Source organism: Trifolium pratense, linkage group LG1 (assembly GCF_020283565.1).
Source record: "Trifolium pratense cultivar HEN17-A07 linkage group LG1, ARS_RC_1.1, whole genome shotgun sequence".
Taxonomy (NCBI): domain Eukaryota; kingdom Viridiplantae; phylum Streptophyta; class Magnoliopsida; order Fabales; family Fabaceae; genus Trifolium; species Trifolium pratense.
Window position 1 is genome coordinate 38,175,483 of NC_060059.1, and position 26,583 is coordinate 38,202,065.

The 26,583-nt window shown below is 32.3% G+C and overlaps 4 protein-coding genes and 1 long non-coding RNA gene across 5 annotated transcripts; 4 read left to right on the forward strand and 1 right to left on the reverse strand.

Annotated features, from left to right (window-relative positions):
* Window positions 1-312: 312 nt before the first annotated feature.
* Window positions 313-5,311, reverse strand: LOC123893810 (potassium channel AKT1-like). The gene is made up of 12 exons (XM_045943614.1): window positions 5,124-5,311; window positions 4,414-4,779; window positions 4,151-4,208; window positions 3,627-3,944; window positions 3,277-3,522; window positions 2,771-2,869; window positions 2,653-2,685; window positions 2,384-2,569; window positions 2,067-2,270; window positions 1,752-1,827; window positions 914-1,486; window positions 313-578 (listed from the first exon to the last, which is right to left on the reverse strand). The coding sequence occupies exons 1-12, from the start codon at window positions 5,309-5,311 to the stop codon at window positions 313-315; spliced, it is 2,613 nt and encodes an 870-aa protein (XP_045799570.1).
* Window positions 5,312-6,912: 1,601 nt separating this feature from the next.
* LOC123915046 (cytochrome b-c1 complex subunit 7-2, mitochondrial-like) lies at window positions 6,913-10,188 on the forward strand. Its single transcript, XM_045966202.1, has 4 exons — window positions 6,913-7,093; window positions 7,211-7,368; window positions 8,254-8,301; window positions 9,915-10,188. Exons 1-4 carry the CDS (start codon window positions 7,000-7,002, stop codon window positions 9,981-9,983), a joined length of 369 nt encoding a protein of 122 aa, XP_045822158.1. The 5' UTR covers window positions 6,913-6,999; the 3' UTR covers window positions 9,984-10,188.
* A 7,484-nt stretch (window positions 10,189-17,672) lies between these two features.
* On the forward strand, window positions 17,673-22,502 carry LOC123915054. Its single transcript, XM_045966208.1, has 3 exons — window positions 17,673-17,812; window positions 19,917-20,417; window positions 21,586-22,502. Exons 1-3 carry the CDS (start codon window positions 17,737-17,739, stop codon window positions 22,110-22,112), a joined length of 1,104 nt encoding a protein of 367 aa, XP_045822164.1. The 5' UTR covers window positions 17,673-17,736; the 3' UTR covers window positions 22,113-22,502.
* Window positions 22,503-24,022: 1,520 nt separating this feature from the next.
* LOC123893818 lies at window positions 24,023-24,498 on the forward strand. The gene is made up of 2 exons (XM_045943626.1): window positions 24,023-24,310; window positions 24,397-24,498. Exons 1-2 carry the CDS (start codon window positions 24,023-24,025, stop codon window positions 24,496-24,498), a joined length of 390 nt encoding a protein of 129 aa, XP_045799582.1.
* Window positions 24,499-24,781: 283 nt separating this feature from the next.
* LOC123915061 lies at window positions 24,782-25,515 on the forward strand. The gene is made up of 2 exons (XR_006811860.1): window positions 24,782-24,880; window positions 24,994-25,515. It is a non-coding gene; the product is annotated as an uncharacterized LOC123915061 (long non-coding RNA).
* The last annotated feature ends 1,068 nt before the right edge of the window (window positions 25,516-26,583 follow it).

Below are 26,583 nucleotides of genomic sequence, written 5' to 3' on the forward strand. Positions count from 1 at the left end.
ACTTCTCTCTGAGGAATTTATTATCGAATCATAGACAGATAAACTCTTATGTTCCATTTTATGCATTTTCTCTGCTGCAGACCTAACATGCTTCTGCTAGGCCAACTCATCAAATTAATGAAGAATATGTTGTGTCATTAAATGTAAATAATCGTTGTGTATTCTAAATTTACATTTCCATAAAATAATCTCTTGCTAATCAATATTTTCACATACGTGTGTAATACCATAACTTTTGTGTCCATATTCCTAAATTCTAAATTTACAAAAGTGTATAGGAATCATCAATTCAAGTTTCAATGCTTAGTTTCATCATACAAGAATAAGATGATCACCCTCTCTAATCAAGTTAATGTCTTCAATTTCAGCTCCATCTTCGGTCAAAACTTTAGAGGGAGAGAAGCCAAGCTTTTGAGCACCAATATCTAGCAACTCTGGAAGGGACTGTGGTAGAAAAACAAGCCTTTTAGGTTGTTCACTTTTTTCTTGGCGACTAAGAATTACTCTAATCGGCAATTCGTGTGCACGTGTAGAAGTTGTAGTTTGACCGTCTTGAGATGCAGAAATACCAGATTTATCTGAAAAAAAATCAAAAGCAAAACTCATTCACTTTTCTAAAATCATATGCATGCCAATAATGAAATGATTTTTAGGACAGATTATCTCCACGAATTCTATGTTGATGCGCGAGTGCGCGCACTCACACACACACACACTCAATCACTCTCTATAGCAGTATCTTATTTCTTATATCTTAATATTTTCTTCGATTTGAATATATGCAATAAATAATGAGAAAAGAGGATACACACTGTCAGCGTAAGCTACTTTTACACTGATATCTAATGAGAATTTAATATTTTCCGGTTATTTTAAATTGCAGTTAAAGGCATATATATATATATTTATTTACCTCGTTTAGCAGATGTAACCATTCCAAAAAAGGAATTCCTAGAAGAGCCAACCCTTCTTTTTTGATGACCATTCAAACATGTCGAATCTTGATTAGGTCGAAAGCTACCACCTCGAGACATAGCTAGCATAGAAGGTTCACTGTAAGACTTTGGAATATTTGACCCTCCATTATTATTTGGCATCTGAGGAATAACATGTGGAATTTCTTTAAACATATTTTGTATCTCTTCATGGCATTGATGATCTGCTAAATTTCTTGGAGTCCAACCAGCTTTATCATGCTTATCGATATCTGCTCCGTGTTCTACAAGAAACTTAACTATTTGAACATTTCCTTCACATACAGCAGCATGAAGTGCAGTGGTTCCTTCTTTTGTAAAGTTTGTCACAATATCACCACCAAGTTTCATAATATCTTTTAGTAATTGAATGTCATTTTTCTCGATAGCGAAGATTGCTAAAGGAGTCACGTTAGCGGAAGATATATCTGCACCATTGTCTATAAGTAGTTTTTTCACTAATTCATGCCCTCCTTTCATTGCTTCACATAGTGATATATTTCCTTCAAAGTCTGTATAAAGATATAAGAGCAATTACTATTAGAGACTACATCATTACAAAACCAATTCATTATTGTATGTTTTAGGACATGAAACGAGTTTAGGGCCGGTCAAAATCGATTTTTCACAAAAACATGGAGCTTCTGTCAAAATCAAGTTGAACTCTCCAAAAGCCTAAATTAACCCTGGCTATACTGTTGGTAACCAATGTCTCACCTTGTTCACGTTTTACCTTTTAAACAGTAACTAAATTTACGAAAATCTCTATAACTATACCTTGTATGTTGGTATCAGCTCCAAATTCTAGAAGCAAAACCACACAATGATCACTGCCTTTAAAAGCTGCAACATGCTATATAGCATGTGAAAGTAGAGTTGTAATTAGTGTCTAGTAGTATACTCCCTCCGGTCTCATATATAAGCAAAGATTCCTTTTTTAGATTCGTTGAATAACTGATGTATCTGGTTGGTCCATAATATGAAGCAGTTATTCAATGAATCTGAAAATGAACCTTTCTATATATATGAGATCAGAGGGAGTAGTGTGTAGAAAAATATATGTATTGACATTATAGGACATAAAATTCTAACCAGTGGTGTCTTTCCATTTTTGTGATCTATTTCATTTGGATCTGAGCCTTTTTTCAGCAATTGATGCAACAGCATATCATCATCTTTTTCAGCTGCGAATACTAAACTTATAGGCAAATCCATTTTGCCTGTTGACAACAATGTCTCTACTTCAGACATAAACCCTACCATGGCTGGGTACGTTAAACTTAAATTGTGCACATGCTGCATGAAATAAGGTAGAAAACATCAACATACATGCTTTCTTGCAGAATCATTTCTTGAAAGAAAGAAAAAAGTAAAATAAAATTTAAAAATATCTTATATAACTTATATACCTGGAGAAAATTGTTCATGATAATTGTTCCGTCTTCAACATTGTTATGAACAAGGTTTAGAAATGATGTTCGACTCAAACGCAAGATCTGGCTTAATAGCCTGGTCCGAGCTGTATAAAGTTGTGGCCTGTAACATAGCACTCCTATTTCTCCAAAAACTTCAAATTGCTTTACTTCACGAAAAGCCTAATATAATTGAAAACATGTTTTGTTAGTCATGGAAATAAGTTTTTCATGACATCAAATAAAGGAATGCAGATGAAACTTGCCCGTTCTATTCCGTTCTCTTGAAGGATAAGTTCCTGTCAGTTCGAAGAAATGAAAGTTAAAATAATTTGTCATGTCATTCATTCTATGAGAGAGAGAGAGAGAGAGAGAATATCTTACAACAGATCCAATAGACAATATATAAAAGTCTGTTGGTGATTCATTCTGCAAGATTACATCTTCTCTTGGAGGAAAAAACTCAGCATTCAACTGTGTGACCTTCAAAAAATTTAGATTTCAATATAGGCCAGTAAAATAGTCAATCTATTCAAAACTGTAAGAATAGCAAGAAAATGTGAAAATAATCGTTCTTGGAGATTTAATTGGTTAGCGACATTGCATATACATGTTTTGAACTTACTAAAAGTAAGAGATTAATTGGTTAATAAACCTGTCATAGAGAAAAAATCATATTTTTTTGGCATACTACTGATTCAATGGAAGGATCTTATCATCGTCCATAAATCATAAAGCATAGCATAGATTTAACCAAACTACCGAATCGAAAAAATGGAGTGCTATCACATAGTTTTATATCATCTAACTTCATGAGTTGGAGATAAGCAGACTGAACTGCTGAGGCAGGCTCACAAATCAAAAGGATTATGGAAAAACAGTATTATTACCAGTTGAAATAGTAGGTCACTTGACACTCCCTTAAACAAGTATACTTCTTTGATAACATTAAAAAACCGATGATATGCGATGCTTGACTGAATGGCTTTCGGAAGGGAACAAATTATTTCTTGTTGCTCGAGTCCTTCTAAATCTATTTTGTACTTCATACGAAAATGAGAAAAAATCTGATCTTGCAAACGTTGAGGTAACTGATTCCTATGAGCAAAATTTGACGCAGCTTGGACAGTATCTCTCTAATTCACATTCAAAATTGAAATTAATCAGTATATATTGATGCAGAATATTCAAGTGCATGATGCTTCAAAACAAAAGGATAAGGCATTGTATATATACTTACATATCTCTTAGTTCTTTGCGTCCAATGAACAACCAAATTGGTCATGTTTCCTATAAGATATGCAGAAAGTCCAAAATTGAATATCACATAAAAAATGCAAAAAACCTGTTCATCTGTACTAACAGAATGCAAATCTCCATAACCAACTGCAGAAAGAGTCACTACGGACATATATACTGATGATACATAACCATCCCACATACTTAGTTCGGCACCATTTGAAACAAGTGATAACCATGTAACTTTTTTACGGTTGTTGTGTTCTGTACCAAGAAAATAGAAAACGCACGCTGCTACATGTGCTGAAAATATCGTTACCTACAAAAGGAATCACATTTTAACTCGTAAGTTAGGATTTCTATACAGTACTTCCTTTGTTCTCAAATATAAGCAAAACAGTCTATATATCTGATTCAAATTTAGACCAAATACATAGACTTTGTTTTGCTTAAATTTGAGACCGAAAGAAGTATAAGCCATAATTTTGCAAAAACAAAATCACAGTATAATCAGAAAGTACTTACACATGAAAGTTTTAAACATCGCACCCAAAAATAGTTATAAGTCCTGTCCTTTTCTAACCTGGCACAAGGAACAAATAAGATAAATAAGTAACATCTTGTTTGGTTTCACTTTTCGACGAGGCAACATTGATCTCAGGAGTGTAGAAATGATTTTGCCTCCATAAGTGGTTCTATCATCACAAAACCAAACACACACTAATACATTTGTGTAGAAGGTTACAATTGATCTTGAAAAGAATGAAAGTTTTGAGCATTGACATTACCTCGAAAACATAGCACCGGCTCTATGAAGGCGCCAAAGGCGAAGAATATTGAAGTAACCATACGTCTGGACCGTTGTTGGCAAGTCTTTCCTAAACATTTCATAAGGAATGATAGAGGCCAAATCAAAGAAAAACCAGCATTTCAAATATCTCTTTGCAATTTTCTTTTGATCACCGACGAGTAGAAAAGTAGTTTCGTCAAGATAGGCAACAAAGAAGGTAAGAACAATGTCAATAAAAAAAAGTGCATTCACAATGCTGTCTACATAAGTGAGTCGACCCTTTGATGTCTTAAGAAACCCAAATTCAAAAGGACACACCCATGCAGTGTAGAAAACCCATATCATCAGAAACCTGCACCATTGCCTGCAATATCAATAATCATCACATATCATTATCATCATTCATCATAATCTAGATTTTTTTTTGTTTTGAACCAGTATCCGGCCCAGTGGGCCGTCTAATCTGGTTCAAGGGTCAGTTGCAGGGGATTGAACCGTGGTCCTCCCTACCAAGTCCAACGCTAGATTTTAAATCATAGTCACAATGGCATTGCAATCACGTCATGATCTTTGGTATAACAATAAAGTGTCATGCTAACCAGTATTCCTAGGATTTAAGATAAAGAAAATAATAATTCATTAAATGATGCTATCTATATTAGATTGATTGATGACATAAATTTATACGTTCTTAAATAAAAAGCTTACTGATAAGTACGGTTGTAAGGGGAGATGATGCCACGTGGGAGGTCGGTACGGGCGGTGGTTTCGGCGCCGAGAGATGGAAGAATGATACCGGTAAGACTGTATTGGCTGCCAACATCATCTTTGAGGAGTTGATTTTTACCGTCATTGTTTTTGTTATTATGACTATGAGACTTTAATCCAATATCCATCATGTTCTTGTTCTTTCTTTATAAACAAGAAGATTGATCGATGAAATGTACACACTATGCAATTGCATTCATCATGCGTTCCTCTTCCCTTATGATAATTTTATTGGTTCGCATTACTCTTATTAGTTAGTTAGCATGAATGAATGAATGATGAATATTTAACAAAGAATTTGCCTTAACAAAATTTATGACATGACATGCAATTTGGTGAAGAAATGGCACATGGATGTGAGATTTTACAAAGTGCTTAATTATGTGGATAAAACACGTGGAGCTTACATGGAAATCATTTTTAAAAATCGAATAAAACACAATCGTTCACAATAAGTAAAAAAAAAAAATCGTTCACAAGAATAGAACTCACATTTTTTTTAAGGAACTCGCATTTTTTTTTAACAATAAAAAATGGATTTTATTAATGACAACAATAAGTTATAGTTAGCATAAGTTGTGCCAGAACAGAAACACCGCTTAATCGATGTCCATACAAATAAAAGGGACCGATCACCACATGTGAGAATTAAACTGAGATTAATATTATAGGCTTTCATCTGCCAAAGCGAATGTAATTTAATTTTATTTAGCATCTGATGAACTGTAACTTCCTTAGTCTTGAATATCCTATTATTCTGCTCATTTCACACAACTCGAATGCTACATAACCAAAGTAGCTGCAAGAATGAGCGGCGAGGTCGCAGGCCTCCCGCTGAATGAATAAATTAAACAAAATGGTCCAGTAACAAAAACGTATCAGCCGCAGAAGAAACTCACATTTTGATTATAATAATAGTTTTTTTTATTGAATTTTTAAAATATCTAGTTTGTGTCGCCACTTGTCGCATCCAATTGTCTTTGTAACGATATCACTTGTCACTTCACCACTTTCTTCAAATATTGAATGTTAAAATTGTTACAAGGGCTAAAATTTTGGATTTAGTAAAATAAAAGAACCAAGACTACATTTAAACACTAAAGTTAAAGAGAAATTTTTTAATCACATCATTGAATATTTTTTCTTTTAATTTATTATATTTATTTATACATCTATTGTATATCTTATTGAAAAATCGAGCTCATATTCATTTAAACAATTCGATGAGTGACTTATTATCAACTTGATCTTAGTCATTTGATTAAATATTTCTAACATTTGAGTTTTTTTTAAAAAAAAATTCTTACATCATCAGATAATTTTGAATCAATAAAATTAATTTATTTTACTAGTTTTTCACTTAAAAATCATACAAATGATAATTTTTTTTGTTAACAATGTAAAATGTTCCGCATTTTAAAAAAAAATGTAAAATGTTTCATATATTAAAATAAATCTCATTAATTATCATCCACGTGAGTTAACTCAATTGATAGAGACATCACTTATATTATGTAAATTTAAAATTTAAACTCAAATTCAAGGTGAAATTATAAGGCTAAACAAAACAAAAATCTCTTTTTTTTTTATGAACAAAAATCTCATTTATTCTCGTAAAATTAAATAAATAGATCTCACAATTAATGTATTTTCCAAATAAAAGAAATTAGACTACTAAACGACACGTATTAGTCGTCGTAGACCAAGAGAAATTTTAGGGCTTAAACGAAAAACAAAAAAGCACTTATTCATTTCATTCTCTTCGATTATTCGAGAACGAAAAAAAAAAGCGAGTGAGAGAAACAAAAACTCAACAATGGCGTCTTTGCTTCAAGCGATTGTAGATCCAAAGAGAAACTGGTTCGCTCGTCAGCACATGAAAGCCGTTTCTACGCGTCTTCGCAAATACGGTTAGCTTAATCCTAATTTTCATTTCATTTATTTTCGATTTATCAAACCCTAATTTCATTTTCGAACTCGTTTTTTTGTTACTGATTCGTGAAATTTGATTGTTTATTTGAAATTAGGTCTTCGATATGATGATCTGTATGATCCATATTATGATGTTGATATCAAGGAGGCTTTGAATCGGCTTCCTAAGGAGGTTGTTGATGCTCGTCATGCGCGTCTTAAGCGTGCTATTGATCTTTCCATGAAGCATGAGTATCTTCCTGAGGATCTTCAGGTTTTTTATTTATTTTTGTTTTTTGTTGTGAAATTTCAGTTACGAGTAAGATAGAGTAATCATTTGTGTTAGTTTTTGATAAATTTATTGGAAATTGTTTTGGGTGTGTTTATATTTTGATAGAAATCGATGAAATGAAGTGCAATTGAATCGAATAGCGAGTTAGGTTTCATTTTTTTGAATCGGATTGTTTAAATTGGGATTGGAAATAATATAGCATTCCCTGGTGGGATTATGAATGGTGATTTTAAATGCAGCTGATTCAGTCCCAGTAGGGGTCGCGTAGATTTTTAATTTTAAACAACGGTTATATGATAAAAAAAATAGGAAAATGGTTATGTACAGTTCTTTAAAAACTGTTTATCCAGTTCTCTACTGAAAAGATAAAGAGCTTCCAATATTTTTTTGCCAATTTAGTGGATCTAACAAACTGTAAAATAACACGGTTTTGCAAAAATTACGTAAGGGACTGAATCAACACTACAATGTCTAAGGCACTTAACCTAAGTATTCTCCTAAAAAATGTTCATTGCACTTTCCCCAATTTGGAGGTGTAAGATGGAATTATATTGTTTATATTTTGTTGCGTTTCATTCCATTTTGTTGTAAATTAACCAAACAATAAATGAGAATTGTATTCTATTTCATTGGATATTGAGACATAACCTCTGTGGGACAATTGCAATTTTGCAAAATGTCTGGTGTCCTTGTGTCTTTTCTGTGAGTTTTCCTTTTATTTGGTATCTGTGTTTTATTATGTGAATGTATCAAAGAATATCCACTGCACTTGTTTGGTATGTGCTTGTGTGAAGAGCATGTCTGAATATTCTGACCACAGATGTCAAATTTTGAGCACTCATATACTCTGTTTCTGTTTTTTGACAGGCAATGCAAACTCCGTTCAGGAGCTACCTTCAGGAAATGCTGACCTTTGTAAGTGCTTTCATTCATGATAAAAGTAACAACTAATTGTGTAATGATGGGTGTGCGTGGGTGTTTTATTACATAATCCTTTACAGAAGTAGACAACAATTAGTCCTTGTCTTGACTGTTTTCTACCCCAATATACCTACAATCTTATCCTTTAATGCTAGAACTCTTGGTGTGAATGAAACTCAATCATTTCAACAAATATAGTAGCATAGTTACGGATTTTCTTTGTTTTCTTTTTATTTATGAAACGTGAAATCTCTTATGAAAAACAACATACTTTTTTCTAAATATGGACAAGGTAATGGGAGTTAACAAGGTATATGACACATTGGCACATGGGTTCCACATATGGACCCCAAACATGTAGACGCGTTTAAGCATGGTGACTGACCCGAAAGCCCTTCAAATTTCTCCCCTAGTCTAGCGAACCAAGACCTGCTACAAACATTGAAATTATAGGCCATGTCAGTTTGATTGTGAGGAGGGATTCCAGAGTTTGAACAAGAACATCATTTGAGCTTAGTTTCTTCTGTGGATAATACGGATGTTCGGGTGTGATACTGGCTGATACTGACTCTAAAAGATTAATAGGTTGGGAAAAAAATCCAAACTTGGGTTGGTTGTTGGCTGTTATCTTACATAATTTCTGATGCATTTGGGCTATGTTGCACGGGTACTCCGTTTTAGACACCGGTACGCGTACCTATGCAACATAGTTTTTTTAAAAATGTCGTACCACGTACCGGTACCAGTACCGGATACCGGTACCGTACCCGCACCTATGCAACATAGCATTTGGGCAACATATTGTTGGCACTTTACAATTGTAGAGCTGAGCTTTTGCGCATGGAAGTTGGATACAGTGTAGATTCAGGGACTTCTACTTTCCTTTTTTCTATTTCCATCCCTCTGCAATCTATGTATCTATCCTTGATCTAGGTGTTTTTTCTATGTTCTTAGATTGAGAGTCCCTTAGAGAACCTCTCCTGGTTGAAAACCTTTAGTCATTGCTTCCTAAATTAAACACTCTCCAGTGTTGTTAAATGGTGGCCAATGGCCATGGGCGTTGCCATGGTGAGAATCACAAGGCAGATTTTTTGACAACCGCCATAGGCAATTTGTGATGGGATGCCTGTCATGGCCGCACTGTTGGCCACCCACCATGTTGTATTTATATGATGGGTTTTTGGCCTTCCACCTCTGCCACTGACAACATTGACACTCACATCATCATGTTCTTTATTTAATATAATATTTTAATGAATAGAGTATTTTTTTGTCATTTTCTATTGAACTAAATGAGTGGAGATAAAATTGATCTTTCTTTCCTTATTTTCTACATCCAAGCAAATACTAAATCACCTCAATTTCTCTCTGCAAATTCTTTCCTCACTGTTTTTCATCCGTTTTCATCACCATCCAATCTAATAAGAGTGAGAACAATATTTTGATTGCATGAATCTATTTACTTTCAAAAATTGAAAGCATGTGAGAATTACTCACTTGTGATTGGATGAGGGTTGTACATGTAGCAAAAAGTGTTACTTTTGGAAATCAACACTCTAATAACTTCTAGAAGTAATACTAAATGCTTTCTGACCAACAATTTTCAGGTTAAGAGGGAACGAGCAGAGCGTGAAGCATTGGGAGGTTTGCCCCTATATCAACGAACCCTTCCATAAGTGCATTAAGTATTGCATGAAGCTATTTTGATTGGAATTGGATGTTGAAATGTATTACTGTTGTGGTAGAATGTTTTTGTTGAAGACGAAATCTTGGGACAGCTTTGATGAAACCTTATATGGACCACATTTTTTAGTGCTATAAACTTCCCTTCAGCATTTTCTAATAAATAAATGGCAACAATAAACTGGTTTGCCTTCATAATTTATGGCTTGCATTTCACTTTGCCCTTTGTCTTCATTGGAATCATTTCTTGTTTGTCGATATAGCTGCTGTATATTTTTCATTGGTAAAGCTTCAAATTTTCTTAAATCCACTCATATATTTTTATTATTAATATACTTTTTAAATTAAAAAACCAACGTACCTATTTTTAAAATTGTTTTTTCACACTAGTCAATGATATCTGTTATTTAAATTCCCGATTCTTGGCTCTTGTTCATATTTTCAAAAGGATAATGTGCTGTTTGTGATGTTCTTCTATTAGAGTAGGAAACCATTATAATACAAAATACTCTTCACATACCCTATTCTATTAGAATAACAGCACAAGGGTGTCATTAAAACTAAACCCATGTTATGTATTTCATGGTGCTGGAATTATTATTATTATTATAAAATAAACTATGGTTGTGATAAATTATCGTTATATATCAAGAATCCTGTAAAATGAAACGTGGCTTGATCCCTGAGAATGTTGTAATTGCAATTTGATGTGCATGCTAAAGATGGAACGAAGGCATAGAGCTCCATTGGATTAAGAATAAAGAATGTGTTTGGAAAAGTCCAATTTAACAATATCATTGTGAATTTACATTGGGAGGTTAGCATAACACTTTTTCAACGCCGTGACACTAAGCAAGCACATATTATATGGCTGACCGATGCATCCCATTTCTGGAAAAACACTGCTGAGTTACCATCCCTACATGATATTCCATTGCATGAAAAAGAAACATCCTTTGAGCTGCCATCCCCAAATCTAACCCTAGCTCAAGTGAAGTGACCTTTATTTCAATTTCTTGCTGGTTCACGTTCACATTTCTATTTCTGGGGCAACTTATGCATTTATTTAGTGACAGACTTCGATGTAAGCCTTGCCTCCGAATATAAAATCTGATCAATATTATTCATTATACCATTTTAAAACTTAATCCATATTATTTGTCTTTCCCGCGATTTAAAACTCAAGTATGGAACACTTCTTGCGCTGGAATTGAAATCAATTAGACGCACTACCACAGCACATCGTTTTTGGCTGACCAGATCATACAAGATTACATAGAGACTAACTGGAACTTAGAGTGGTTCAAGGATTGCTTTTGGCTGACCAGATCATACAAGATGCCAGAGACTAACAAGAACCTAGAGTGGTTCAAGGATTAACAAAAAAGAGGTTCTGGGATTTGTATATCACCAACTTGGATTTGCATCATCGCGCGCCTATGTTTCTCAAACAAAAACATGTGTTCAATTCTTTTAAAGAGATATGTAACAAAAATTCTAATTTTACCTTTCATGAATGAATCTTTTTTCTTTTGAAACATGAATGACCTGAAGTATTAGAGCTAATATTAAGATAGAGATTGAATCTAAGGATATTTACAATAAATACTTATTTATTTGTGAATTTTAATAATGTAAACAAATACATTTTGGTTTATAAATTCCGTAATTTGTGTAGTGAGTCCAAATTAATTTTAAAAGGCTCTCTAGTTCATGAGTGGAGAATATGAGCAAATAAATTATGGGGCAACCCGTGAAATTTATTCTCTCTTTTGCAGTATACAAGTCCTTCAAAAGTTTACTTTTGAAAATCGAAAGTTGCCAAGTAATTTCACAAGAACTATATATGTGCACTTATTTTCTATTAACTATTAAAAGTTGACAAGTTTAATTTTCAATTTTGAAAATATGGAGAATTGAAATTCTTAAGAAAACTCATGAAATTAAAACTATCTACTAACTACCTAACCATAATAGTAGACATTCCACGTGAATCCACGAGAAGGTTGTCCTACACTAGCAAATATATGTCCACAACAATTAATAGGTACTGTACTTATAAAATTATGAGTATGTCGTATATAGAACAAATATAGGGAGATCAAACTTTTGAGACAAAATTGATGTTATAATCAAGAGATGATGAGGAAGCACTAGAGCACAGTTCGATTAACAGTAATTGCACTCAGATGATAAAAATGAACTTGCACTCAGAGAAGATAAAAGATGAAGATAATGTATTTTATCATATTAATAAGTTCAATATATTGGTATCCAAACTTATGAATGTGTTCTGGACTGGGCCAAGAGCTGGCCCAATTGTCCTCTTGCCCGGAATTTGGGGCATAGTCCAATAAGGGGAGGCTTCCCCGACATGTCAGCCTATGACGTGTCCTCTACGACGTAACGGTTACGCGACACGTTAAATACATGCTCATCCATCCAGCCACGACTTCGTCAGGGAGCTTATCCATTACCCACTTATAGTGGAACGACTCCAACCAAGATAGAGCGAATAACCGCCTCCCCTACGATACAGGAACTATCTTGACAGTTGAGTCTATTGGGCCGGTTATTCCGGCCCATTAGACCAACCTTTGGTCCAGCGCTGGGGGCGACTATATAAGCTCTCCTATACAGGAGAGCCAGGTATTCAATTCCATTCTATTCTTCACTCTCTCTCTCTCTTCTCTCTTGTATCTCTCGTATTCTCTTGCTGACTTAAGCATCGGAGTGCCTGCAGGTACAACCCCCCTCCGGTGGACGAATTGCTCAACGGACCAACCATCTCTATTCTGATCAACAAGTTAGATCAGAATGCATAGGAAAATATTAAAGATAAGTAAGTGTTACTTTTGTTAGTTTCACTCCCCAAATCTTATAAGTCAGTTATGCAGTCAACATTAGCAGGGAAGTGCAACTAGATAAATGGTGAGATCGTTGAAGGATAGTCAACAAATGATGAGTCGTGATAAATCTTCTAAAGACAATCTAGTAATTACTAAAGGTGATCAAAGAAATAAGAAATATGGTGATCAACTTGGTAGAAGATTTCAATCAAAAGATATGAGTATTGTCTAAGTGTTATTATTGTGGAGAGCTTGGCTTTCACACCTACAAGTTAAAATTTATGGAGGATATGTAAAGTCTAGAGGGGAAGACATAAAAATTGAAAAGTAATATCTTTATGCAAATATAGCTAGTCACAAGAATAATCTTTTGCTATGTGAGGGTGAATGGAAGACATAAAATAGATGCTCATTCATTCAAGTATCATGTCAAGTAGTGTGAAGAAGGAAATAAAATAGAGTTATTATAAAGGAAAATGTTATTCAAACACAATTTTTTAACAAAAATACAATAAAACTACACATTTTGCTTTTTTTTTTAATATTTATTGCACGTCTTGATATTCACCCTGTGAGTGAAAAAATACGATATCTTATTTTTGTCCAACCTTTTTGTGTTTATATAGCACATCTCTATTATAAATATGGAGTTAGTTTAAGTCTTTTTTTACCAATAATTTTTCAATATGAGTGAATTTTCAGTAATAAAATATTTTGTTGTGAGATTAATGGTAGATATGCCGTTGTTTCTTTTATTTCTTTTTTACTTTTTGTGCAGATTTGTGTGGAGATATTGTCTTGTCTTATTTCTCAAAATAATAGTAATCAAAACAATAGAAGAAATGTTGAATTAAATATTAGTTCTTTGGAAACTAGTACTCATCATATACTGTAGCTAGGTTAAGTTTTTAGGAATGTGTTGATGTATTAATTTCAATAGCCCTATTTATATAGTGTCCTATTGGATATATGATAAAAAAAACAAAGGGATAAGATAACTATTAGTATAGTGGGATGATAATTTGATATATTGGATTTGTAAGTACAACTCAAATAATAATTTTAGTGACATTTAATATTTAGAGTGTTGTGATTTTTACTTCTTCACATTTATAATATGTGATTTCACCGAGTAATTGAATTCAAATGGTTAATAAATTCTCATAAGATTAATCGTTCGGTAAAATTTGAGTTTGATTTCTGGTAAAAATAAATTTTTTGTTAGAATTTACGTACTTATCTCGTAGACGAACTCTGAATTACTAGTGTCATTTTTTTTCCAAAAATCAGAAAATAATTATATAAAAAAAAAGTGATTTTTTGCCACTAATCAATTTGATAAACAAAAAATTATTTGATATAGTCAACCACAAAATCTGGAAGCTTAACACTCATTTGGATCTAGCATGTAACTGTAGAAGTTTTGGAAAGTATAAGATTTTGGGGCCAAAGAGATCATGCATTGGTTCCTAGATCTTATCTTGGAGAATTCACAGGAGACAATTTCCTTAAATGCATGGTACGTGGTAAAGGGAATGACCTTCGAATTTTATGCAGCCAGATAGTAGTGCTTGTTGGATGAAATGTCTTTATCAAATGTAATCTCAACCATATGCTTATAACCACAGCCACATCCAAATTATTCTTTTTTCAAATTAATTGAAAAATTCATCTCCCTTCATCTTTAATTATATATATTTTCATTTTGGACCCCTCCCTATGTATAGGTACTTTGCGGTTTTTATTTTTGGTGGGACATTCACCCCATGTTTTTCATTATTAAGGATACCCCAATCTTTAAATGCGAAGTTGTAAAAATATATTTCAATAGTTTCATTTTTTGGGTTTCGAGTTCTTCCGAATAATTTATCTTAATCACTTAAGATTAATATCTTGATTTATTTAAAATAGTTTTAGCTAGGCTATAAAGTTACGATGTCTTAGTTTATATTTGGGTTCAGTTACTATAAACCGTTATTTTAGTCTCTAATTAATAAAGGTGACCTAATATGATCATACCATGTGTTCTAATAAACTGATGTTTGAGATGATCGAAAACAACACCACATTTGTTTCAAGTTATATTGATATATTTTTGAGAATAAAATGATAGAAAAATGAATTAATGTGTTTGTTACAAGTTTATTAAAATTTAAGATGATATATATATATGTGTGTGTGAATTTTCAATACAATAATTTTCAATAATAAATAGACAAAATTATCAAAATGTTATACTTGTCGTTTTGTCCCCATCTCTCTTAAGTTATTATTTTTTTAATATAGGCTCTAAGTTCATATAAATCATTAGTAAAATAAATAAAAAAATCATATAAATCAATAATTATATTTCAAATGAATGATGATTGGAGATGAGATGAGGATAAAAGAACACTGTGAAATCTTCATATCTATGAAACATGGACGCACGGCACACGAATACTAATATGTCGACACCAATATTAATTTTAAAAAATGATATTATTTCATATATTTTTATAAATTTCAATGTCGTGTTGGTGTCACACCGACGTGCATCCAACATCGAGACACGTCTATTATGAGGAGCTTCACATTCTATAATCACCCATGCAAAAATGGGATATTGAGCTGGTTTTCAATTGGATTAAAATGTTTTGATTATACATAAAAAAAAAAACTCACATATCATTCGATAATTAAGGTTAATGATAATCTGTAAAAATTGATATCCATCACAGAGACGCATTTTATCTTAGTACAAAGCCTGATGTGTTACACAAAAATTAAAGTAGACAATAATACTTTATAAAAGTTATTGTGGATAAATGAGATGATTGGAATTTAAACTTATTGTTTGAAATATGAGTTTGAATTTTCAACTTATTTTACTGCATATATATCTCTCAAAATTATGGTAAAAAAACAAGATTTGTGTTACATGCAGAGACATGATGATTAGCATTTGCTTTTTTTATGCATGAAGGTGAGTGTGAAAGCACAACCACTTTCATTAAAATGTGAATACGTCCACTTGTTTTAAAGAGCATACACCAAAAACCCATAAAAACAAAACTAATATGTCCTCTAATTATAGGTCGGTGTCTATTTCTAGCAACCCCATCTAAGGGCAGTGAGTGTCTATATATACAGTCCACATTGTTCCTTTTTGTGAGTCTCTCTCCCAATACCCCACTTTCCTACCTTCCTCGTGTTATGTTTGTTTCGTCGTACTCTTTTACTAACATGCAAATGTTTCATCTTCAACGTACAATTAATGATTTCACCACTAGTTTATATATTGTTCTTAAATTTGCTGGTTTTTTTCTCACCCTTTAGTGCAAAATAATTGTGACTTGTGGCTGTCGGGACTAAAAGTCGGATCAAGATTGAATGCAGTCACAAATTACATGGAGTCGTATAGTTAGCAATTTGCGATTATCTGTTTGAGATTAGACCTAGCCCATATGCAAATTTAGATTAAGGGAAGCATACATTCAACTTTGTGTAAGATAGAAAAGAACCGCAAACTTTATTTAGTGTTTACAATAAAATGTATATGTAACTTATCAATTGCAAAATTTTACTAAAACTCAAATCATGTGTAACTGGAAGATCTAACCATCTATATCAGCCGCAGTTAGTTAGTTTTGAAATTTAAGAGTCCTTCCGGAACACTTTTTGAAGTATAAAGAAATTGTGTTTGATTATTTTAAAACGAAGTACATAAACTTTAAGATTGTATATTCATACTTCGATTATTATTATTATTATTATTATTATTTTGAAACCATTATATTATTAGTATTATTTTTGTCTTAAGGTTATATGATGAATGGTTTGGGCTGCATTTCAATATGGGTTGACACGTTTCAGTTGCGGCCCATTGCACAGCGGGCCTAAATGAGTGAGCTTGCTGCTTCTATACACGATGTTTTCTCTTTGGGCCCCCAATGTATCTTTTATACCCGCAAATATTTCAATTTTGTCCTTGATAAAAATTTCCATTCGCAGAAATCGAAGTTTTTTCTAGTTCAAATTCAGGAAAATTTCGGTTAACAGAAATCAAATTTTTTTTCAAGGCAAAAAAAATTCGGTTCGTAGAAACCGAAGTTTTTATTGAAGGGCAAAAAAGTAAAATTCAGAGGGTGAAAAAGAACCATGGGGGCCTAAAGAGAAAACATCTCTATACACACGCTCTGGCTCTGTGCCGAATCAGTTTTTTTTTTGCACAAAATGTGCCAAATCAGTGCGAAAAATAAATTTAAAATATCAAAAGATGAAAAAATCAATATGTTGTGTTTTTTTTTTCAAATTATCTTTATAGATTCCTCATAATAAAAGGAAAAGGATAAGAAATATGTATTTACATTTTTGTTTTAAATTTTATTCTAAGTATAAAATAATTATGAGGAACAAATTATGATCAATTGTCAAAAAAAAAAATTGCTGCAGATACTAATCCTTCTGAGGTAACTGAGATTCATTTAAGAGGTTGACCTCTCTCAACAAATGTTTCTCCATACGCATTAGCCAGAGACCAAAGATCGAACCCAGAACCAAACGATTAAGGGATCAAAGTATTTACTACTCGTGTCACACTATGTTGGTCGATCGTCACAATTTTAAGGACTAAATTGATAATTTTCTCGGACAATAATCAAGTGTATCCATAATTCCATATATCTACATAGTACATATATTTTATGAAAGAAGAATATGGGGGCATATATGTGAATAAATGAAGTTGAAAATAATAATTGAATGGCATATTTGATATTTTACATAAAAAACAAGTCTTTTTTGGTAAGAAAGCATGCATATAAGGACATGCCCATCCCTAAGCCCATTTCATTCATTCTCGCGCCTTACCATATATATCCTCTTCTTCCCAATCCCAAACTCCAACCAACCAACAATGAAGAAGATAGTGTTCTTGTTTCTTTCCCTTCTCTTTTGTTCCACCTTCCATGTCTCCCTCTCCCTCATTGATGGTAAGTTATATCTCTATATTATTTACTACATTACTACTTATTTTTCACCATTTAAATTCATTTGCTAATGTTGAAAAATGCTTGTTAATTAATGTACATATACATACATGTGTTAATTTGTAGGCACTAGGTTTTTTTTTTTTGACACATGTAGTGTAGGCACTATGTATTAAACAGCTCAACATTCATCATATTTCCCAACTTCATTTTTATTTATTTTTTGAATGGCATTTCCCAACTTCATTTACTTACCATGCTTTCTATATTTTCATTTCATTTTCACCTCAATTAATAAACATTAAAGAATATAGATTTATTACTCTTTTGCTTTTACCATTTTTTAAAATAGTGTTAATCTTTTAAAAAAAGACAATATATAATTTTTTTATTGGTTCTAGAGAATTTTTTTTTGGTACAAGGTTCTAGAGATTTATTCTCTTAGTTTTTTTTTTTTTAAGAAATGTATTCTCGTAATTATTACTTTGGATATAGATTTAATACAGTCAGACTACATACTACACGTACTCGGCTCATTTGAAAAAAAGACGTTCATATTTTAAATTCAAATTTATTATTTCAATTTAAAATATAAACATCCAATTAATGTAGTGTTCATAAATCTTAGTTAAAATTGGTGTAAGACATAGTTCAATTAAAAATTATGATTGTAGTTATATATCGGTTTCAAAGTTTCAACTGGTCTTTGTCATTTAGTTTCTTTCTATTAAAAAAATAGTAGTGGTTTTTTGGGGCCACATTTTGAGGCTATATGAATGAATAAAGCAGGGCAGTATGGTCTGAAAAATCACATGGGGGGAAGGGGCCAACAAATACAGGCCACCACGTGACCTATCACAAAATTGTTTCAGAGGACACTTTACCTCTAACTAGCTACTGCCCAATTATTACACAGTAGTCGATTTGTTGGACTATACATTTGGCATTTGACCGTGGAAATTATTAGTTGATTTAATGGTGATTGATATTTAATTTAGTAGAAAAATTTACAATTTAATTCTTTCAATCGCAATTGGGAGGAAACTGAAACAATAGTAACACTAAATTAAAAAAGTATAATTTTACACATTATCTTTCTATTATACCTTACTTTCTATTAAAAAAGTATAAATTCATATTTTTTTGTAGACACTTTCTCTTTACAATAAATTTAATACGTTATATACCAAAAATAATTTTGCAAAAAAAAAAAACTTTAGTTTTCCAAATATATAACATGAATTAGTTTTATTGAAAAATATAAGAGTAATTGACAAATAGTATAATTGACAAATCGTACCCTTAAAATATCAAATGAATAGTTATTAACGTTAAATTCGACGTAAATGGACAATAAAAAATGGAGGAGTAGTAAGAACATGGTACTATTATATAGTACATGTAAGAGTGAAAATGTATTACTATGACCAAAAATTTATATTCACGGTAAATGAATATGTGAAGAATACATGAATTAATTATACTCTACAATTTCAAAAATGTTTTTTTCAATTTATAAAATTTGAAAATTATGTTAACCCATGCCCATAATTTTGATGATAGGTTGATTTCTCTATTGTTCTATCATTGTTTTGTTTGTTTGTATTCTCTAGTCCTGTCGGTTATTGGACAAAATCTCCTTTTCCAACAATAATAATTGGATTTCATTGCATAGTGTTGTTATTGTTTTTCTTTTTTGACAATAATATTTCTGTTTGTTTGCAAGTCTTGAAACCAAAAAAATATACTGGTTTATTTTTTATTATCCGACTGTAAAAATAAGTTTACTTGTTTCACTTATATGTAACATATATTTGTATCTTATACATAATTTGCAAGCCTTGTTTGCAAATATATATTTGTATATCAACCCTTTCTAATTAAACATATTTCCATCAAGATTATAAGGAAGACTAAAACAATAACACAATAGAATTTTGATTCAGACACAGATTGCATGCAGTCGTGATATCAAAGCAATTTGTGACCGTCATTTTTATTTCAATTGGACGGTCACGAGTCTCTAACCGTTGCACGTGGTCTATATCTGTATTGAATTCCGATCTAACATAATGTGACCTAACCTTTATTAATATTGTACATACAGGGCTAGTGGCAAATGGAAATTTCGAGCTGGGTCCGAAACCAACAGAATTAAAAGGCACAGTCGTAACCGGCGGCAAAAACTCGATACCGGAATGGGAAATATCAGGACTAGTAGAATACATAAAATCAGGACAAAAACAAGGTGACATGTTGCTAGTTGTACCAGAAGGTGCATATGCAGTGAGATTAGGTAATGAAGCATCAATAAAACAAAGAATAAAAGTGATTAAAGGAATGTATTATTCAGTAACTTTTATGGTTGCACGTACATGTGCACAAGAAGAAAGAATTAATATATCTATTGCTCCTGATTTTGGTGTTATTCCAATACAAACATTGTATACAAGTAGTGGTTGGGATCCAATTGCTTATGGTTTTAAAGCTGAATATGATGTTGTGGAAATGGTTATTCATAATCCTGGTGTTGAGGAAGATCCTGCTTGTGGTCCTCTTATTGATTCTGTTGCCCTTAGGACTCTCTACCCTCCTAGACTTACTAAGAGTAAGTTCTACTTCTTTATTTATCATGCATCATTACCATTAATTAAGTGCATGTTTTTAAGTATATGATGATGATGATAATATTAGTCAATCTATTTAGTATAGTACTTATCAAGTGTTTAAGTTAAAAAGGTACTCGGACAATATGAGTTGAGTCTAGCAGAAGACATTAAACTCGTAAGACATTAAACTCGTATAATATGACAAACTAAAATTTGAATCCAATTTAGTTGGAAGAAGTGTCCATTTTTAGGGTCAGTTTGATTTGAAGGAAATAAATAATTTTGCAGAATCTGCAGATGCAACAAACACACTATTCCTAGTCCTAGATTAATCCTTTAATTATCTTTTAATAATCCATTGCCAAATCTTCACAAAGAGACAGCTGTTTGATTTGATGTAACACTTCCTGAGATCATTAACTAACACACATAAATGCTTAATCAAAAAAGCACATAAGATCAAACATTAACTAATACTAGCACACAAGAGAATAAGCCGGATTAATACCTATTAAGGTAATTATTTAAGTATATATTAGCATGTTTATGCATATATAGATATCAGACATATAAAACCAATAGACGACTAGACGTGGTGTGGTGGCTCTGTATTAATAATATATATCCATGGCCAGAGTTGGTAGGTAAGATGTTATGATCATATATTAATGAAATGCAATTAACAAATGCTGCCTGCATAAATTGAAATTAAAGTGATGTCTGACATTAGAATAGAACAGTTGTTTTCTGTCAATTCATTGCAGTGTCTCATATGGAAATCAGTTCGCTGTTTATTTAATCAGTAGTACACTAGTACTTGCCTTTAGCAAAGAAAATGGATTTCTTATATAGCAACCCTCTCCCCTTAAAAATAGAAAAATGTCAATATACATAAGGTTTTTTAATTACGATATGATGTCAAACTCACTTGTATGAGTGTTCTCTTGATCAAATGTGAATGATCTTTCGAGTTTCCCTTATGAACTCAACAGTGATATCAGAGTCTGATTACCAAAAAGACCGAGTCTAAGTTAAAATGTGGTATAGAGTTACAATGTTAACGTAATTTCGTCAACTCAATCATGCACTAATTTGATTCCTCAATGTCTGGAACTGAATGATTTTATATTTACATGTTCTAATTCCAAAATATTTTACACTCCACAGACAACATATTAAAGAATGGTGGATTTGAAGAAGGACCTTACATAATCCCAAACTCATCATATGGAGTAATCATCCCACCAAACATAGAAGACGACCATTCACCCCTTCCGGGATGGATGGTAGAATCCTTAAAAGCCGTAAAATACTTAGACTCGGATCATTTCTCCGTCCCCGAAGGAACAAGAGCAATAGAATTAGTAGCCGGAAAAGAAAGTGCAATAGCACAAGTAGCTAGAACAATTCCAGGCAAAACTTATGCACTATCATTTTCAGTTGGTGATGCAAGTAATTCATGTGAAGGTTCAATGATTGTTGAAGCATTTGCTGGTAAAAACACAATTAAGGTACCTTATCAATCTAAAGGTAAAGGTGGATTCAAACGTGCTGTTCTTAAGTTTGTAGCTGTTGGGATAAGAACAAGGGTGATGTTTCTAAGTACTTTCTATAGTATGAGAAGTGATGATCTTTCTTCTCTTTGTGGTCCTGTTATTGATGATGTCAAGTTACTCAGCGTGCGGAAACCTTAAAGGGCTACTTTTAGCCTTCACTAATCTCTTAAGAACTACATCCATCCAAATTTACTAATCCGAACCAGAAAAATGTTGTATTTTTCTTGCGTTCGGATTAGTAAATTTGGACGGAAGCGGTTTATAAGAATCGGGGATGGAAAAAAAGCTTTCTAAACCTTAAGGTTGTTATTATTGGGCTTTTCATGGTGTGAGGCTAGTATCAAAATATTATTATGGGTTCTAAGCCTTTTGATCAGTTTTTATATATATTTGTTAGGGGAATAAGAGTGTTTTTTTTTTTCCTGCTTTTTTAAAAGACCCTTGAGGTGCTAAGTATGATTTTTATTTGAATATATATGAAAAATGTGTGTATATCAAATTATCAATGATCAATGATGTTAGCATATATATACTATGAAAATGAGTCTATGTTTAATGAAGTATATACAGACATATAGTATACATCAGCGTATTTCTATGAATCCTTTCATGTATTTTGTTTTGATAAATTATGGGAAACAAGTTAGATTGATTCATCTATACTCTTATATTTATTTATAAATGAAAAGTTTAACCAACAATTAGTTGGTGTGAGAATTTTGTGTATCCATTTCTAACCATCAACCAAACATGGGCGTAGTAAGGTAAATACTAACAGAAATTTGTGAACTCTCGTATTGAGGCTGTGCTACATTATTAGTGACTGACAATGCAAATTTTATCTAATAACTTCTAATCATAAGAGTCCGTCTATTTTATAATTTATTTATTTTAACACGCGCGCACTCATGTACGCACACTCGCACGCTCACATACACACTAAGACTTTTACTTTTCCTTTATGCTCCCATCTCATTTTTTACTTGGTTCTCATACTTAACCACCATCTCTTTCAATTGTTGTTTCAAATCCTTATGCTCCCTTTGCACATTCCTTTCAGCAATATTGGACTCTAGCCACAACTCTCTCCACATAAAAGCTTTATCTATAGCATTATTCCACCATTCATCACACACCATTAGTTCTTCATTTGCGCCTCTCAAACACTCTTGTAGTCGCTCCATACTACTGTTTTTCAACCGCAAGTCTTTGTTCTCTTGATATGATTTTTTTAATTTTTCTTGCGACTCTTTTTTTCTTCTTCGGACTTTATCAACGCTGCTCTGAGCCCTTCTACCTCTTCTTTTGTAATAGGGGTAGGTTCAGGCATTTCTTGCTCAGTTGAATGAGTACCACTGAAAGGCAATTTGATTTCAAGAACTCTTTTAGTTACCCATTGGCAGTATGAGACATGGGCGTCGGTGCCCATTTTAGTACAATTTGGTTCCATGCCGTTTTAATCCTTCTATGCTCTTGTGTTCAATTTGCTTTTGTTCCCAACAGCGGCACATTTGAAAAAATGCCACACTGATATTACATTATAAATCGGAAGAACAATAACAAAATGATTTTTGAAAATGTATTAAAGTGGAAACTAAAAAAGTATTACCTGAAGTTTGGACTTGTTTGAAAATGGAGAAGATTGTTGAGAAGAGAATGAAGAAGAAGAATTTTCTTAGTGTTTATTAGTGGTTGCTCTTTTAAATAGCATGAGAGAAATGAATAATGAATAATGTTTTTATCCTATATATATAGTTCTTATAATGTATCCTACTATATACTAGCATATATATACTTGTTATAATGTGTTTCTTAGAATGTATATTAGCTAGCTAGCTGATGAATCACATGGAATATCAATATATCATTCACATTTTTTCTTTCTTTTAGCTAGTTATTATATTAACACACACGGACGCATACATGAACGCACACACGAATGCTATATTAACTAGTTATATTAAAACACGGAGGCATGCATGTACGCACGGACGCTATATTAGAAAATTGTGAGTGTTTGTGTGTAAGGGGAACAAACTTAAAACTCCATGCGGAATATTATTCACAATCACGAACCTTTTGAATTTTATGATCAATGGGAAAGAGAATTGCATCGCCTTGATTATGGTAGGATCGTATGGAACAATCAATCAGTACGTGTCTATTTTGAATTCAATGATACTCAAAAGGTTATGTATGGAAATGATGTTTCATACTTATTTGTATTTGAAAGACCAACAAAAGTGCGTCTGGAATATCAAATTAAGAATAATATATTTTCATTGAGTTTGATTGAATCGTCTGATGATCAGGATAATGCATCAACCGTAGTATTGGTAAAGTACACTGTCTTTTTTTCTTTTAATTAGGTAACAAATTTGATTAGGTTTTCCAAATTTAACGTATTTACTTATTTTTGCAGCATGGAGTTCAAGAAGATGAACCTGCTCAAGAGCTTCAATATGTTGCTGATGATGAAATTGCTGAAAACCCTCAACAATTTGATCAACAACCAATCCTGTAAGTTACACTACCATTATGCAGTACTTTCATTATAAAGCTCCCTAAAGGATCCAATACTTATTTTAGGTTTTTCATATGTTTTCCTTATATGCTACCTTAGGTTTCAAATTTATAACAACATTAACATATCAATGTCTTTATTATCTTTGATCAAGTTATGAAACATAATTTTTTATAAATTTACCTATTACCAACTATTTTGTTTACATGAGAATGACTCCGATTACTTTATTGTTTCAAGTGCTGAAAACTCAGCAAATTCTGATGAAAATATCAATGACCCTGCATTTCATGAAAATGAAGAAAACAATGATGAAAGTTTGTATAAATGGGAACTCACTGTGAGCAAGGCATACACAAGCAGGACTAAATCTCAAGTTCTGGTAAGTAAAATACAAAACTATTATTTTTTACATGAATGCAGTAAGTTTTTTAATCTAATATCATACAATTTGATTTAATATGATTATGATTAGTAATTGTTTCAATGTTATAGCATTTTCCACCTAAAACTGCTCAGTTTGTATTGAGGGACAAGGAATATCTAATCATAGATACTCCACATCAATTGATTGACATTAGGTGCACTATGCAAGAAAGAACAAAGACAAGAGAAGGAAAAATATTGTTGAGAAGTATTTGACGAAAGGATGGTAGAACTGGGTTTTGGCTAATAAGCTAAATAAAGGCGACAAGCTGATTTTCGAACTTCAGAGGGGATAAAACATTCTGCACGTTGACATTGTTCGTTTCAAGAATTACCAGGACTTTATGACATGCTTTTTGTAATTTCAGGACGTTTTTTAAGTGATATGCATTTTATTTCATGTTCTATGTCATTTGAAGTTGTATGTGTTCACATTAACAATTAATTTTAGTAAGTTGTATGTACTCTGTTTGGTAATTTGTGTTGTAGACCAGATTAAGAAATTCAGGATTCATTGGTGTTGAAGTTTTGTGTGCTATCTTGATGTGTGACTTTTATGATGTATTAAGATTGAAATCTAACATTAACTATCATGGTTTATACTAATATAAGTCATGCTTGGTATGAGATTAATTATCATGGTTTATACTTATATGCAGAGTTTTATGTGCAGAGCAATATTAAGGTCATTGTACTAATCTCTGGATGTAAATCATGTTTTGGTATCAATATGTCATGCTACTAGATAACCATACTTATCACATGGTGTTTTAGAATATAACATTAGTAGTACATTGTTTAATCAATAAAATGATACTCAAATGACATTGATACCTTACATCATCAATTGCTTTATTTATAAAATTTTATTGACTTGCTATTTACAAATTACTTATGTATTATCTATTCATGTCTTTTTGCAATTAAAAATAAGTTGTCGATAAAATTTTTTTGTACTAAATGCATATTTGACTAAAATATGCTTATTTTATAATTAGTATGTAAAATATAAATTTGTCTTCTTAACCTGCTATCGCAAAGTGTGACTTAACAAATTAACGTCGTAACATTACGACCCGTGCGAATGCACGGGTCTATTACTAGTTATTATATTAACACACACGGACGCATGCACGCACGCATGCACGCACGAATGCTATATTAACTAGTTAGATTAAAACACGGACGCATGCATGTACGCACGGACGCTATATTAGAAAATTGTGAGTGTTTGTGTGTAAGGGGAACAAACTTAAAACTCCATGCGGAATATTATTCACAATCACGAACCGACGCACGATAAAGTTTCTGTCCTCAAGCTTGCTACCAATTCTGCTAGCACTCTTATTCTCTACTCCACAAGCCCAAATAATCATCCAACACATCCACAAGTTGTTGGGTGAACATGCAAGTCACTGGTATTCACCAAACATACTATCTAGAACTAGTGAGTATAATTTAAAGATGTTTTCTCTCCAGACTCCCGTGATTATTTTATACACTTAATATTTCAATTTTACACTTGTAAAAAATTTCGGTTCGCAAAAATTGAATTTTTTCTAGTACAATTTCAAAGTAGATTTCGGTTTTTATAAACCAAAATTTGTTTTCAAGGCAAAAAAATTTTCGGTTTCCACAAACCGAAGTTTTTTACAAGGG